Consider the following 16629-nt stretch of genomic DNA (forward strand, 5'->3'; position numbering starts at 1 on the left):
TTGTTCCCATTATAATTATGATGCTTCAGTTTGGTGATTTCCAGCCCAACCGCCGCCGAGCGGAACCCCTGCTGTAAAACCGGGGACTGCCTGTATAAATGTACACTGTTCTTGCCTCTAAAGACTGTTAATATAGGGCCTAAAATTCTTTTAGATAGGACAGTCCTACCAGGGGGGAGGAAGGAACCTCCACCTTAGTTACAGAAAAGAAGTGGAGATGTTTTGTGAAGCAGGATTAGACAGGAAGCAGGTGTCGGTGAGTCAAGGGAGGGAATCTGCAAGCTTGACTTCCTTTTAGATATTTTTACCATAAGACTTGTATTCCTGTGAACACCTCTCTGCTGATAATTAATTTACTTTCTAGGCCCCAGGGTATCTCTGCCCATACCAATCTGAATGGGACGGACCCCAGTGTCTGCCAATGAAGTTCGTTCTCAGTCCTTGCTTAGTCTGCCTGCGAGCAACACCGCGCTCATGTGCCCTGTCCCTGGCGCGCCCTTTGTCTCCTTTCATATCTGGTACACATGGTCTCTAAGGGTCAGAAGTGACCCAGGCACAAGTGCCCTTAGTTCTTAGATAAAAGAAAATTGGATCCACTGTATTGCAATAGTGCCTTGCAATATAATGACAGCCAGTAAGCCTGAATATTAGTAATTAATTACAGTACCAGTGTCTGTTTCTTTTACTGAAGATCTCCTTTCCTTGCTTCAAAATTTCCATCTCTCCTCATACATCCCTGGCAAAAAAGCTTAGCATGTCGATTTCCCTCATGAATTAACCATTGCTGAGTGCTATAGCTTAATTACCCCTCCATGGTGTTAAAATTCTTGCTTATTAACACAGAGTAAACTTCCTCCATTGGGGAATAAATTATTGCTAATGAGAGATCTTTATATATGAGTTATCTGGATAACCTATTTCCAGAACATGTTGTCGTGTTTGCCTAGCAGCCTGTCAACTCTCTTGCTTGGAAGAATTTCTGCCTTATCAGGGTAGATTACTCAACGTGCAATGTTCATTGAAAATCAGCTGTTGCAAGAAGTCCTCCGAAGGGACTCAGATCCGTTGTGTGAAGATTTGTATCTTAAATATATTCAGTAAACCCAAAATCAGTATTTTGAGTGGTTGTTGTGTGAAGATTTGTATCCTAAATGTATTCAGTAAACCCAGAATCAGTATTTTGAGTGGTTTTTAACTCTATCTGGGATTTTCATTTACAGTATTTATTGTTTAGAACTGTTTCAGAAATTTTTTATAATTTACTTCATTATGTTCAATAAATTTTATATTCCTGTACTGATTAATTTTAAACTGGCAACCTTCTTTTTTGTTGTTTTATGTAATGCACAGACTTTTCCAGCCTTATTTGGCATGTTACTTAGGTCCACGGTGCACCCGCATACAAGTGGCGAGAGCTTGTCAGGATCTCTGAAATTAGCATATTAGTTTTGCTAGCTACCCCACAGAGATATAACAAACTTGGAATTAACTGAAATAACTGGAATTGAAAATTAAATCATTTTACTTCCTGCAACAAATCTCCAAAGCAAGAAGGTTACAGATCATCCACAGATGATCTCTGAGTCATAGTGCCGAGTTATCGAGTCAGATACTTATAATTTTGCCACCTTGTCAGCCAAGGAGTAATGCATGAATATTAAATTTCGAACTAGTTAGCTTAGTGCATAATAAAGGAGAGCAAGTGTACCCAGCTTCTCTCAAATAGGATAGGGGGACAAACTTTTAAGTCCATAGGACCAGTTGGCAACCCTAAGCTGGGCCCACAAGTGAGCAGGGCTGACGATAGACCCTAATCGACTAAATTTCTTGTGATCGCAAATCATATCAGACTTTGTTGCCCAGTCTATTTATTATTAACGTAACCACATTGTAGGTGTTTTAAGTTCATAAGTTGCATTTTGCATAGGCATAAACTGTTTCATCTGAGAAATTAAGTACAGTACTCCTTCCTTCATGTGTTGTACAAGTAACAAAGTAGTGCTCGTTGTGTGTATTCTTCCGAGTGATGTCACTAGCGCGCCAAGGCAACTTCATTAGGAGCAATCAGCTGTGCGAGGTCAAGTGATTCGTCTGCCATTTTGTTGGGTACCTGGGCGACCTTCACTAACTGCCATCTTGAACTCACATTAGTAGTAAACAAATGCACATGGCTTTGTTTACATTTTTCACTAGCAACTGTGACCTTGAACTGTCATTCCACATCGCTTACAATCATACCATTCGCTGACAAGTGAAGCCCTATGCTACATGCACACCTAACGTAACGTCTTCGTATAATAACTTAGAAATCTTTTAAGAAGTAATTAAAATAACAGGAATTAGGCAAATACCTTTCATACAAATTCCATAAAGCGAATTTAGCCAGTTAGTTAGGCATAACATAATTTTTAACAGATATATGCTCTCAGTAGGGGAGAGAGAGAAACTTTGATATTTTACAAGTATGCTGTTCTACCAAAATAATCAGAGCATGGTTTGATAATCATGTGGGTGGGATATTATTGAAAAAAACAAAAGGGAACCTATTACTTACAAAGCCAAGAGAGATAAATCAATTTATACAGAAACAAAATTCAATCTTTGGGTTAGCACATTTCATCAGTGTATCTTGCATATTATAATTTTGCTTTCCCCTTTACTCATTCACACGTAGTATGGTAATCTGGATACGCACTCGTGTCACAGTACTTGTAACCATTTTCACTCATTTTATATTAAGCGCTTTAGGCAGCTGAGCAGTACTCACACTGTTTCTTAAAAGAAAAGAACGGACCAAAATAAAGGAACACCTCTGTCCCACAGAATAGTTGTGGGGGCAAGGGGCAATTAAAACTGTCCACATGAGTGGGTCATTTTCCAAAACTTACGTATACTGTAAGCAATCAACCAGACATCAAGTGCACACACAAAGACTTCCTCCCTCTGCACAAAAGAAAGCAACACTCACTAGTAATTAAAAACCTGGTCACCCTCGAGTGCCACCAGAGGGATTCCCCTTTCACAGTGCCACTAATCTGGGGCACTGTCAATGTGTAATTGACCTTAAGCATCTTACCTTTTCTTGTCCTCTTACTTATTGCTTGCACTTTGCTTTGAGCAGAGTGCCATTTCCTTTAGTACAATTAGTTGTACTGCACGTTAGTGTCGTTCCTCGGAATACACCAGGACCCTAGTGCCACCAATAAAGAGTCCTGTGTAACTGCACACCCTGCACCTGTACCTTGAGATACAGAGTGCCAACAATAGCATGTCTTCCTATAAGGTTTTGCTAACCAAAGACTGCTCCATTAGTGTGACCTCTGCACAACACACTCAGCCACAGTTACACCTTACTGAAAAGGTGCCATTCCATTGAAGTGTCACCAATTTAAGGGGCACTTCCCCAAATCCTTCCACTTCCCAAACCGATTCCCTTATAAAGTAAACCCCCCGTATTCGCGGAAGATGTGTACCTCAGCCCCCAGCGAATAGCTAAAATACACGAATACTTAAAACCCATCTAAAAACACTTAGAACTGCCTATTTTGATAGTTTAAACACAAAAAAAAAAACACTAAAAAAGGGATTTTGACAAAGGAAAAATCTATTTCTGAGGGAGGACCTGTGTCACGGTGAAATGTCCCTTGACCACACATTTCTAGGTATAAATATTGCTAAATATACCAGGGAAAGCCAGTAGAATGCTGGGGTTACTACCCTCAGAGTGATCACCTATTATGTAACAGGTGTGGGGTATAGAGGTAGGGTGAGTGAATTTGTCCACTACCACAGGACCTAACTCTGTAGAATGTCAATGTCACAACCTGAGTACGAGAAGAGGCCATTCAAGCGGCAACTCACCCGGCCTGTACCTGGCGACCTGGCGCCACCTACCCTCATTCCAGTTGCACCCACATAGCAGCTTGGTATGCCTACTAGGAAATTGAATAACCTGGGAGGGTCACCGGTGTACACAGGTCCTCCCTCAAATAGATTTTTCCTTTGTCAAAATCCCTTTTCTGAGCGGACCTGTGTCGGCGAAATGCTATCAGAGAATCATACCAAGCAAGGTGAAGATTATAAGTGACAAATAAAAGGTAGAGATAAATAAAGGCACCGTTACTTAAACCTAATTTAATTATCTCAGCAGTAGAAATATAATTAAACATTAAACTTAAGACTAAGAATCTTTGTGGACAAAACAAAGGTTCTGAACAGATAGTATCAAAACTTAAAGGTAACCATAAAACATAGACAATTAACAGTACTCAAACTTAAGACTAACAAAGAAAAATTTACAAATCCACTTAAATCTAACACATAAAACAGGTACAATTATATATACCATAAACTAGGGCCAGGAAGCATGCGTGGCCAGGAGAAAGATGGCAGGGAAAGCAAATGAGGCAGGCAGGCGGGGAGGAATGGGAAAAGACAACTAGGAGGAGGGATAATACTCCCCTGCAGCCACTGTAAAAGAACCAGAGCTTCCAGTGATTTAAGATAGTGGCGCTTAAACACTGATGGAGATTTCAACCCGTATACTTTTAGGTCATCAAAATTCATATTGTAGAAATAGTTTGTGCAGGTTGCCACTGCCCCGGGATATCATGTACCTTCGGTACTGAATCTGGAGTTAGCTTGTTTAATGAAATATAAAATCTGTTGTCTGATAGCTTTTTAAGGAAAGTGTCCCACCTTTTCCCTGATAAAAGAGGACCAGACAAAACCTGAGAAGTTCTCCTTAAGTAAGCCCTCAGTGTAGTGACTGGGCACAAGGATGGATCCTGTGGAAGAGGAACAACCTTCCAAAGGGAGACCACATATCCTGAGGGTCTTCATTCTTTGCTGAAACTTTGGTCTGGGAAAGAAGAACTTCTCCTGACGGGAGGAAATCTACATGATTAACACCTCTAGAGAGAGCGGACAGTTCCGATATCCTGGCACCTGAAGCTAAGCTAATTAGGAACAACGTCTTCCTTAACAGACTCAAATATGAACAGTTATCATTATCAGTTTGATGCTAGCTTCAAAACATCGTTAGAAAAACCAGAAACCGTATGAGGACGGGTTGCTGGTCTCAGACGAGCACATGCCTTTGGGATTGATGAAAAGTATGAGTCTGTTAGGGTCAATGTTGAAAGCCATGCAAAACACTTTCTTCAAGGCTGACTTAGCTGTGGTATTGTAGCTGCAGCTAGACGTTTTTCAAACAATGACCTAAAGAAAGAGGTGCCAAATTCATGCGGTCATAACCTGAGCTTCAGAATGTTTAAGGAAAGCCAGTTTTTAACTGCTGAATCGTACTGCCTGAGAGTAGATTCTCTTTTATCTGATTCCAAGAACAGTGTTAACTGGGTCTATATCCGCCCATCTCTGGCGGCGAATTTCATAAAGTCCACAAAGCCAGGGCATTCAGAATTCTTGGGAAGCTGACACAGTCAGCGTTTGTACTACTTGTGTCAGTTTGGGTCTGGGTAACAGATGACACTTGAATTTCAGCTCCAGCAGAAGAGGGTACCAGCTGCTCTTCGGCCAATTAGGAGCTTCAGAGCCTGCCCCTTGAAAGACCTGAGTTTGTGCAGCACTTTCAGCAGCAGGTTTACCGGAGAACAGGTAAATCCTCTGCCACTTGTTCCAGTCTAATGTCATTGCATCTGTGGCGTGGAGCTTGAGGGTCAGGTTGGGGCCACATAACAAGGAAGTTTGTGGTTGTTCTCCGTGGCAAACAAGTCTACCTGGGAGACCTGGAACCTGAAGGCAAATCCAAACGAGCAGGCTCTGTCCAGAGACCCTCCGACTCCAGCGGAGTTGACCTGAACAGAGAGTCCGCAATGACATTCAGACCCCTGCAAGATGAGTGGCTGATAGGTGCCACTGTGCTTTTCCGCCAGAGAGAAGATGGCTATCAACACTTGGATTGATACGACTGACTTGGAGCCTCCCCTGTTTATACAGTGTACCCACCACTGCACTGTCAAAACCAGCCTGATATGGATCTGTTTGGGAGGCGAAGCCTTTTCAGAGTCAGAAACACTGCCATTGCTTCCAGGATGTTGATATGGAACTGGCAGAACATTTGTGACCATGTTCCTTGTACTTTTGTCTTGAGAATATCCTCCCCAGCCGCTTAATGAAGTGTCTGTGTGAATTACTAGTGATGGAGGAGGAAATTGAAGGGCACGATTTTGACAGACCCTTGACTGTTGACCATGGCGAGTCTTTTCTCAAAACTGGAGGGACCAGAGACACCTTGTCCCTGAGTTTGATATTGGCTCGTCTCCGCCACACTCTGTTTATGTCTTTCATTTTTGCCTTCGCAGCAGATCTGTGACAGATGCGAACTGAAGAGAACCCAGGATCCTCTCCTGAGTCCTGCGAGAAGCTTTCCTGCACTTGAGGAACTGCCTGGTAGCCTTGGCTATCTCTCTCCTTTTGGCTGGCGGAAGAGACAGTCTGTGTGAGTCTAGGTCCCACTGGATACCTAGCCACTGAAACCGAGCCTCGGGTTAGCACGGGATTTCTCCCTGTTTATCTACAAGCCTAGGGACTCCAGAAACTCGATCACTATGGCTGTAGCTCTCCGGCATTCCCCGACGGTGGATGCCCAGATTATCCAGTCCTCTAGGTATGCGGCTAGCATGATCCCCGGGACCCATCACTGCTGTACTACTGTCTCTGCCAGCTTGGTGAATATTCGGCGCTATGTTTGAGCCCAATGGCATGACTCTGAATGCATAAGCTTGCCTTCCCAGCCTGAATCCTAGGTAGGAGAGAAGTTTCTACTTAATCGACGTGATAGTATCGTCTGAAAGATCTATAGGCGTGGTGACGGCTCCACGAGAAGTAGGAGTCCGTACCTGAGAGATTGTAAGCATGCGAAATTTGTCGCATTGTATGTAAAGAGTTGAGGCGAGACAGATCCAAGATTACTCTTTGTTGAAGCAGAGCCTTTTTGGGACGCTGAACAGTCTGCCTCGAATTTCAGGTGCCCTCACTTTCTTTATGGCCCGTTTTTTGGGTAGTTCCTTGAAGTCCCAGGGCTTCAGAAGGGGTTGTGGAACCTGACCTGAGGTGGTGGGGTCCTTGACCCAACTCCATCCCAGTCCCTTGGAGACTTTACTGTGGGCCACGGGCTGAAGTCCACTGATTCGAAACAGGTAAAGCCTCCCGCCTACCTGAATCTTCTCATTGGGAAGGAAGGTTTACTTCCTCTGCCCGGCCGCCTCTTCCCGGAGAGGACCACAAGCAGCCTTGCCTCTGAAGGCAGCCCTTGCTCTGCTTCCTTGCATTTTTATTGAAGCCACGAAAGGAACCATGGCTTTCAGGATGGGTTGTGCGCCGGAGACGTCACAAGGTGGGGAGGCAGGGAATGCTATTGCCGGCTGCACTAGGCACAAACTGTTGGGGTTGGGCCTTTGAGGTGAAGGCTGACCGACCGGTGAGACTGATACAGCCTGAACTACGGTTGGGGTTTGTGGCCTCCTAAACTGCTTATACCTTTTCCCCACCTGCCATGGGAACCGGAGGACTCTGAGATTTTACGTTTGGCGGAATACCCACCGGGAGCGAGGCTCTGGTTGGCCCTGGTTGCTTTCAGGACATTGTTCACCTCGTCCTCGTGAATAAATTAGCCCCCAAATCGAGCTTTTCATCAGTTTATTAGGCGTGCTAATAGTGGCGCCCATAAAAATATGTTTCTGCGACAGTTTGTTCTTGCCACTGTAAAGTCAAACAGGTCTGCTTGGAATCCCGCCAGCAGAGATTTAGGTAAGACCTGGAAAAAGGTTCATCTGAATACAGCACAGCTGTCGCCTCTGCCATGCACAAGGAGTTCATTGCACGGCTCAGCCGACACCTAGCATCGAACTCCCGGCTTCAGGAGGGCCTCCGAATTTTGGGAAGCTGCTCACTGAAGAGAGTGGAGCGCACAGTCTGGGTTCAGCTTGCCCTGGGTTACAGGTGGACGGAACTTGTTCCAGAAGTGAGTCACGGGGAGGACCAAAGAGGTGGGATCGGTCTCCCGGAGCTGCGGCATCGACTTACCCTCCATGCATGCCTGAAGAGTTGCCTGAGCCACTTTCGACATGTAGGGAGTGCGATCCTATCCCCCAAAGAAAACATCGTAAAATTTCCGCTGAAGGGGGTCAACTTTGTGTTTTCTGCTTCCCACTCCAAGGGGTGCAAAGCAGAGCTGATTGAGCCTGATCCCTAGGAAAGATGACTGTCTCCTTAGGGACCTTGTCTGTTCTCACCCAAGCTTCCTCTGTCAATCTAGCAAAGCCTGGGTAGGGGGAAGCAGATCTGGAGAAGAACTCCAACTCCTGAAGTCTGCGTGTCCCAGGCCTCAATGGTTAATGTATCCCTCATGCTGGGGAGCATGAAGAGCCAAGCGCCAAGGGTTCCCCTTATCGAAGGAGGAAGAGGCGGGCGTCCGAATGGTGAAGGACTTGAGCTGACCTACGAGCTCACGAGCCCGGAGATCTTGGTCTCCTGGCTCTGCAGCTTTTTCCAATACTGTCTTCCACCTCTCGTCCATCTGCTTGTTGATTGTATCCAACAGCATGTTTACTTAGTCTTGAAAGTGGAAGCACGTTGACGAGGGGCTGGTTTAAGCTGCCCTTGCTCTCGACCCCTTTACAGAGGGAGTGTCACTATAACTTGGAGGCCGCCGGGCCTAGAAGCCCGTGGCTTCCCCGGGAAAGGGAGTTGCCTTGCGGGAGGAAGAGGACTTATATCCCTTACCTTTCAGTGACTTTTTTATCTTGGGATGGTCGATGTCAAGCTATCCCCAAGGTAGGAAGAACTTCTGGAAACCCTGAAAAGAAGATACAGAGGATGAAGGGGAATTAAAAGGAGTCCGCCTCCCCTGCCTCTTACCTCCCCTACCTACCTCCTGGTCGGTTCCACATTCATGGCTCAGGTCCAAGTTAATGGCCGCCACTTACTGCTGACACTTCGCTGCTATGACATCCTGGGAGGGCTGCGTGGCTTCCCGGATATGTTGATCAAGGCTGCCACTTTGCTGGGACAGCCACAGCAAACTGGGCGCGGGGAGGAGGTTACAGATGGCCTCCGACAGAACATATGGCTCCGACGGGATTCCTCCCAAAGCCAGCCCAACTCCTAAGGGTGGCCAATGAAGCGTTAGAAGCTTGATTGGCCTGAAAATAGCAAGGATTAGTAATTGCACACCAAGGACTTAAATATATATAAGGGATATAACAAAAACCTTATAAACTATCAAATAAGTCAAGGAACCAGGTAAACTAAAGGTCAGAACTTTTTAGGTTACCGCCTTTCGTCCTGGAACTGCTCAAACAGCGTAGCACACTTCCCGCATCCATCCGGGTGCCAACGATCAAGTCTCCCACCTGACTGCAGCCAGAGTGGGAGCGGCAGACAACATGGCCGCAGGGTTGGTGCAGCACTGCGGTGCACCGGACTCCTGGCAGCGTACCGTCCGTATGGATAAACTGTATATGAGTATGCTAATTGAAGGCACGCCGGAGTAAACCGGAGATAGGGCCTTATGCTCGGAGCAGATAACAGGTCATGCAATTAGCAGATTAGTCCCTGCGGATGGTTCGGTGAAGCAAAACAAATATATTATTCATGGCAAATAAGTTATGAACGCCGAGTTAAACCGACGGAAATAATATATACCTGTAACCTAAAATCATGCAACATGACAGAGTAGTTAAGTGCCGGATATAATCCGGCGTGAATGGGGATATATATACCTTAACCTAAAGTCATGCACACTTAGAATTAAATATAATTGCCATAGGTGCCGGTTAAATACATGGAATAGCTGGTTAAATACATGGAATAGCAGTTTTTAATGCTGGACATGTCATTCCAGTACTGAGACTCGAAACCCGCTAATTTCGCCACTGGTTACTATGTAAGGCGGAGTGGTTCACTATTAGAGCAGTTCTCGTATGTCCATAGGAGAACAAAGTGAGTAAAGCCAACCTACTTTAAACCAAAGACCACCGGGGGAAAAGGCTAGCGGTAGCGGGGCATCGGCCGGAGTCAGCTAAGGGTTGTAGGCCTGAAAGTGTCCCCGGAGTTCAGCAACCAATGAGCAAGCGAACAAACAACACTAGCGAGGTGTGTGACGTTAAAACGGATACCAGGAGATTGGATAACCTCCGACTGGAGACCCGTCTAGTCCCCCCACTAGAGAGTGACAGACCGAGAGGATGACGCTCCACACACGGGAGGTATAACACATCACCTGCTATACAGGGAAAGGTGGGAGTACTTGACATGGCTGTGTCACGATACTAAGGTTGACTGAGTGGGGAAACCACTAGATTGACCCCAACTCTCTTACTGGTGTTGAATGTACTGAGCCTCTCACACAGGGGAAGAAGACACTGCCAGAAGTTACGAACAGAGGTTAGGCTAAGCACATTGATTACTGCAACCTGTCCTCCTATCTTTCCTGGAAGACGAAGCTCATAAAGGGAAAAAGGGAGAGAGTGGAGAAGGGGAGTGCAGGGGGAACCGTGAAGGGAGAGAATTTTTGTTCAGAAGGCCAACCAAGACCGACATGTAGGTGGGCATGGTGGCCATGCATTGCGAATCACTTTTCTCCCTTCATTAGGGGAGGGGAGAGGATTAATAGAGAATCCAAGCATACCCAAAACATACAGAACAGCGGATGGAACAACGAATTTGGCGCTCCTTCACCGCCCACACTCCTTCCATCACCTGCTTTTAGACAAAGTCGGGAGAGAAGGGAGCAGAGTCAATGAGCAAAAGTTACCCTAATGAGCCTAACCCAATCGATTAAGACAAGAGGATCAGGCTAGTACCACAAAAACACAAAATATACTGCTAAAATTTAACAACAACAATACATCAATACATAAACAAGTCAAAATTATAAAATAATAAACGCTTTTGTGCTAGGGTATGTTCTACGAAAGCAAAAGCTTAACAGAAGTGGGCAACCAAATGGCCACTCCTGACGCCAAGCTAAAGTTAAAATTAATCCATAAATATCCATGACATCCATTGTATCACAATTCAGAAAAACCAACTGTAAGACAGCACCAGCCTGGGGAACAAAATCTACTCGTTTAAAGCCAAAAATTTTTATGAAGGGGTTAAAGATAAAAACCGTGGAGGGCGCTCCTCCCAAAGAATTGATACTAACACCAGTATTAATACCAGCACACTGGCCTGCTCAGTGTAGATAAAATTCCCAAAATGAACTTCCTGGAAGGGGTAACGTCAATTGTAAGACAAAACATGTAAATGACCCAGCGAAACCTCTACTGAACTGGTTCAGAGGCGCATCGCTTAGGTCATCATGGCGGGCTGGGCGAAAGGAACGCCCGGCATTTGACCCAATAATTATTAAATTAAGGGCCAACATACAGCTCGATACAAACTAAAACACCGCTAGGGAGAGGAGTACTTAACTTAGTGGCGGTGATTTCAGTGACAGAAGACATGATATTCCCAAATTAAGAAAACACAGAGCACAAGCAAAAGCGTGATAACAGAAACGCATGCTAAAAGGAATGTAGCTAGGTGGCGCCAGGTCGCCAGGGTACAGCCGGGTGAGTTGCCGCTGGAACGCTCTTCTGCATCTGGTTGTGACATTGGGACATTCTACAGAGTTAGGTCCTGTGGTAGTGGACAAATTCATCACCCTACTCTATACCGATTACCTGTTACATAATAGGTGATTGCTCTGAGGGTAGTAACCAGCATTCCTGCTGGCTTTCTTTCCTGGTATATTTAGCAATATTTATACCTAGAAATGTGTGCTCAAGGGACATTTCACCGGCTGACACAGGTCTGAAGCTCAGAAATGCCTATTCCTGAGTATTTTAATAGTTTTATCACAAAAAGTGCATTTAGTCATGAAAATTATATGAAATACAATAATTAGTGAATGTTTCTCAGTGAAAAATACTATGAACGGGCTAATTTTCTACGAAAAATGGGTAGATACATTCCACAGAGAAATTGGCAAATATGTGAGTCCGCAAATAGTCAGACCGCGAATACAGGGGGTTTACTGTACGTTCTGACCTACCATAACCATGGCGACATAACGTTACCAAACCTTCATGAATCTGGGGAAGGAGACAGGTCTCACAGGAAGGGAGCTCACCAAATGGGTGAAAGAACAGCTGGATGACTTATCCCAGAGGGAGAAGCAAGAGAGAGAAGAGCAAACAAGGTACAAAGAAGTCAAAGCACAAAGGGAAAAGAAAGAGAGAGACAGAGAGAGAGAGAGAGAGAGAAGAACAAAGGAGGTGAGAAGAAGAGCACAGAAATTACAATGTGAAGAAGCAAAAGAAGAGCGAGAGGGGAAGGAGAGAGAAGAAGAATGGCAGTACAAACTAGCACTCAGAAAAAAGGAGCTCGAGCTGGAGAAGGCTCAAAAAGAAAGTGCTGAAGCTCTAGCCAATCAACAAACCCTGAACCCCACACCTGCTGCAGTGAATACTCTAATATCCAGCATCAATTCTTTGATGCCCAACTGGATGGAGGACAAGCCAGATGTGTGGTTGGAGGAAGTAGAAACACTCTTTGACAACTACACCACCTAGATGGAGAGGGCCTTACTGCTTTCCAAGCATATGGAAGGCAAAGCCAAGGCTGCCCTCCGCTTGCTGGAGAAGGGTCAGAAGGAAGACATGGAGGACATTCGTAGGGTGATAATGCAGGCCTAAGAGATCACCCTGGAGAAAAGGAGATAGCAGTTTAGAGGCCTCCCCAAAGAAATCGATCAGTCTTGGGCTGAATGGGCCTATCACAAGACCCGAGCTGGTTCGCGCTGGCTCGAGTCCATGTTGTGCAAGAGTTCGAGAACCTGTTTAACAGGACCATGCTGGAGGATTTCTCCCCGTGTGCTCCTGGCCCCCTCGCCGTACACCTCAATGACAGGCAGCCCAAAACACTCATGGAGGCCTGTCATATGGGTGAAGATTGGGAGACCTATAACCCATATAACATGTCTAACCGACGCATAGTGCCACCCGGATACCTCTCAGGGCCAGCTCGCCTGAAGAACGGACTCCCTCCCAGGCCAGTGTGCAACTACTGCAAGAAAGTGGGACACTCCAAAGCCAAGTGCCACTTTAAAAAGGGAGCTAACAAGTAGCACCTTCCCAACAAAACCCAGAACTCCTCTCCATCCACCTCCAAGCCAACGTCTCCCCCCAACAGTCACCATAGGTAAACAAGCCCATCCAAAGGGCCCCTGCAAGAGAACTGGCACTACTGGACACTACAGTGCTGGATATCCTGCCTGCCCAAAGCATGTCACCTCTATCAAGCACGTCAACCTAATCAGTGCCATGCCCACCCTGACCTGGCTGCCTGATATTCCTCACCCCGAGAGGGTGGGAACCCAGTCCATCTCAGTGGCACCCCTTGATGGCTCTAGCCTGCCAGTGGATCTGCCAGTTACGGTAGACTTTGCGTCAATATCTGTCTGATTGTCCAGGCCAGAAAGCCAGCCAGTACCACTGTAGATGAGAAGATTAGGTGGATGATGACTTGGGTAGAGAACCATACCAAATCCATTCCAACAGTCGAGCTCCAGTTCACGACACCTTGAAGCATGCAACCTCACCGCACTGGCATGGAGAGGGAAATTGGGCACGGAGTGGAATTTCTGTTGGAGAGAGACCTCCTCTGGAGAAGTTCTCCCTCAACTCCCCTCCAGTGCCTAGCTACCTCCACAAAGGAGGCATTAACTGCAGCATCACCAGACAAGAGCACAGCCACCTTGAAGGGCATGCCATCAGAAGAATCATATTCTGCCCACTGAAGTGGTCATCAGAGGGGCACTCTCCGTGCAAATCCAGGGCAAGTCCTCCCTCCTCATGAAACGACGGCCACCAAAGACTTCCTCCCTCACGGCAAAAGGAAGCAGCAAAAACCTAATACCACTGTAAGATATGCAAGCTGAAAGGGCACTCCACAAATTGGTCTGGGTGCCTTAGCAAGCAATGCACAGTGGATACCACAATAAGAACTATTTCAAGAGGCTCTGACCTCCACCTGGGACAGGAATCTCTATCTCAGCCCCAACTCAGGCACACTGAAGGGTTTTGCACCCCCAGGTCCCTCATCAGGCACACCTGACCACAAATTCCTGCCAGTGCCACTAGAGCCTGGAGCAGTGCTACTCTCCATCCATCTTGGACGTTGAGCCCTTGCTAGCCTTCAACACTGTGCCTGGCTCTAACTTGGCACCAGTACTACTGCCAGATCACATCACGGATCCCCCTTCGGAGGATCCACTCAATTTTACTGAGTTGGTCATCGCTACTTGTGAGCCTCCATCACCCGACGATCCTTCTTCCTCATCACCTCCATCCTCAGAGGACGAACCTTTGGTGGACCTTACTGCTACACCTTCTCTGGTTGACCAGAACTGGCCCGCCGGGATGCCAAAGATGTGACTGCCCTTGCTCCAATTGTCGCAGCAGCCAAAGTAGGGAGCCTTCCCATAGCCTCTAGGGTTACCCCTGACTTTGCTCCCAACAGCCCTTCTGGCCTTTCCCCAAGGTTGGTGCCCTCATCACCTCTTAGGGCTGTCCTGGATAGACCTTGGAGGAACCCGAAGAAGAAGAAGAAGAAGGGACAGAGGAGATCCAATTAGCCTACTAAGAACCACAAGCTCTCCTTGGCACTCGTGTCTCATTAACACAGTGCCTTCCCCATCACAGAGTGATCCTGGTACCTACCTATAGGAGGCAGCCGGAGTGATCTCTGCTCAAGTAACATCATCTTAACATCCTAGACATAAAATAGTAGTAATGTATTAAAATATTAATTCACAATTACTAAAATAACATTGCTTTAAAGGATTTACAGTACTTACAAATGCTTCTCAACTCAATTAAGGCACAACTAAACGGATATCCATATTTTATATTTCTACAACATTTCACAACCTATGATTACCTGGTCTATTCCCAAGCACCAGGCAAAGGTTATGTAGCCCAGTAGTGATAAAAGGCTACGTTAGTTGGTACATAAAAAAATCAATATTTATTGGAATTATCATACCAAAAATATATGAAATCAGTATCTTTAAGATTTTAAAATGTTTGGCAAAGCTCAACATTACGAAAAAGTACTTTAGTATTCCCTTAGAAAACATACAATGTCACAACAAATTCCACTACTGGCAGAGCAATACACGTTGGAAGTAGGTCTGCATGAATGTATTCCTTTAACACTGGAAAGAACCCCAATACTATTAAGGATAACTGGAGAACTGTCGATATGTCAATGTCACAAAACCATTTAGTTTAATTATACACTACTACAAAGGAAATACTGGCCCTCAGTAAACACCAAAGCTCGTAAGTCAAGCATGACTGGGAACTACGATCACGACTAATTCCATACAGAAGAAGTTAGGTTAACCTGATTTACCCTTTAGGTAATTTTAAATTATTTATCTATGTTAAAAAGGGTATTATATAATAAGTTTCAATAACAAAATTGACTAATACTATTGCCTAAATACTAATTCTCACCTGTTAAACAAGAAAAAGCAGCACAGCAATTACAGCATAGCCTAGCAAGAGGCTTACTGGCTTCCAGTTTAAATAAATATAATCCTGCCCGTTAAAATTATAAGAAACTAAAACTTTTCACTGGGTCTTAAAGCTAAGTACTTAGCTTGACTCATGATATGAGGGTGGAAAAAAAGCATAGTCAAACACGATTTCCAGAGCACTACCTGGGGCTAGTGAACTCTTGGACAGACCAGAGTGTAATGAAGTTGGCCAGAACAGGCTGTTGCCACATCTGTGTGAGTAAGATGTAGAGCCTAAAGGTAGTCATTGTAGGACAGGAGATAAATCCCTCCTGTCCTGAATTCATTGTAGGACAGGAGATAAAGCCCTCCTGTCCTGAATTCATTGTAGGACAGGAGATAAAGCCCTCCTGTCCTGAATTCATTGTAGGAAAGGAGATAAAGCCCTCCTGTCCTGAATCATTTATATTTTATCAGTGCCAACAAGCACAATTCTGGCTGAGACCAACTATAAGAGAATTCTTTGTAATTGGTTGGTCTGTCTTATGGAGGCCTGGGGGGACCATGAGAGTGTAACTCCTTTGAGGACAAACGGTAGTTATAATATAAAAAAAAAAAGCAGTATTTCTTGCTAGTGTATAAATCTGAATTTATACTGAAGAATGAATGAATACAATATAAAAACTAGAATATTAAAGCCAAAACTATACGGCTATTAAAAACAAAATGCATGAAAAAACTCACATAAAAGATAACATCTTTGACGTTATACCACTGCTGAATATCACCAAGACCATAGAAATTTACAGTGATAATATAATGAGTATACCGGAGATAACCTAAGTGCATAACAGTCACCTCGCCACACTCCGTCTGGTCACACTCTAAAGAGCGAGTTCTGTGAAAAGAGAAGATGGTATGTGGAGTGGAATGTAGTATGAGAATGGTGCAGGACAGCAACAACACACTTGGAAATACTGTATGTAAATTTGATACAATTATTGATATAAATAAATCTAGAAATTCCTTGATGTGCTTTGAAATGTAAAAGTTAACTAACTTTCAGCTATGATCTACACATGAATGGGTAATTAAAA

General features: G+C 45.0%; 1 protein-coding gene across 1 annotated transcript in view; it reads right to left on the reverse strand.

The window, feature by feature from the left end:
- Positions 1 to 16629, reverse strand: part of LOC136843655 (transmembrane protein 181) — a 393597-nt gene that overhangs the window by 236504 nt on the left and 140464 nt on the right. The window contains exon 5 of the mRNA XM_067112206.1: positions 16277 to 16430. Coding sequence (XP_066968307.1) covers positions 16277 to 16430 — 154 coding nt within the window. The remainder of the gene's footprint in view (positions 1 to 16276; positions 16431 to 16629) is intronic.

The sequence above is a fragment of the Macrobrachium rosenbergii genome, chromosome 12, assembly GCF_040412425.1.
Source record: "Macrobrachium rosenbergii isolate ZJJX-2024 chromosome 12, ASM4041242v1, whole genome shotgun sequence".
Classification (NCBI taxonomy): Eukaryota; Metazoa; Arthropoda; class Malacostraca; order Decapoda; family Palaemonidae; genus Macrobrachium; species Macrobrachium rosenbergii.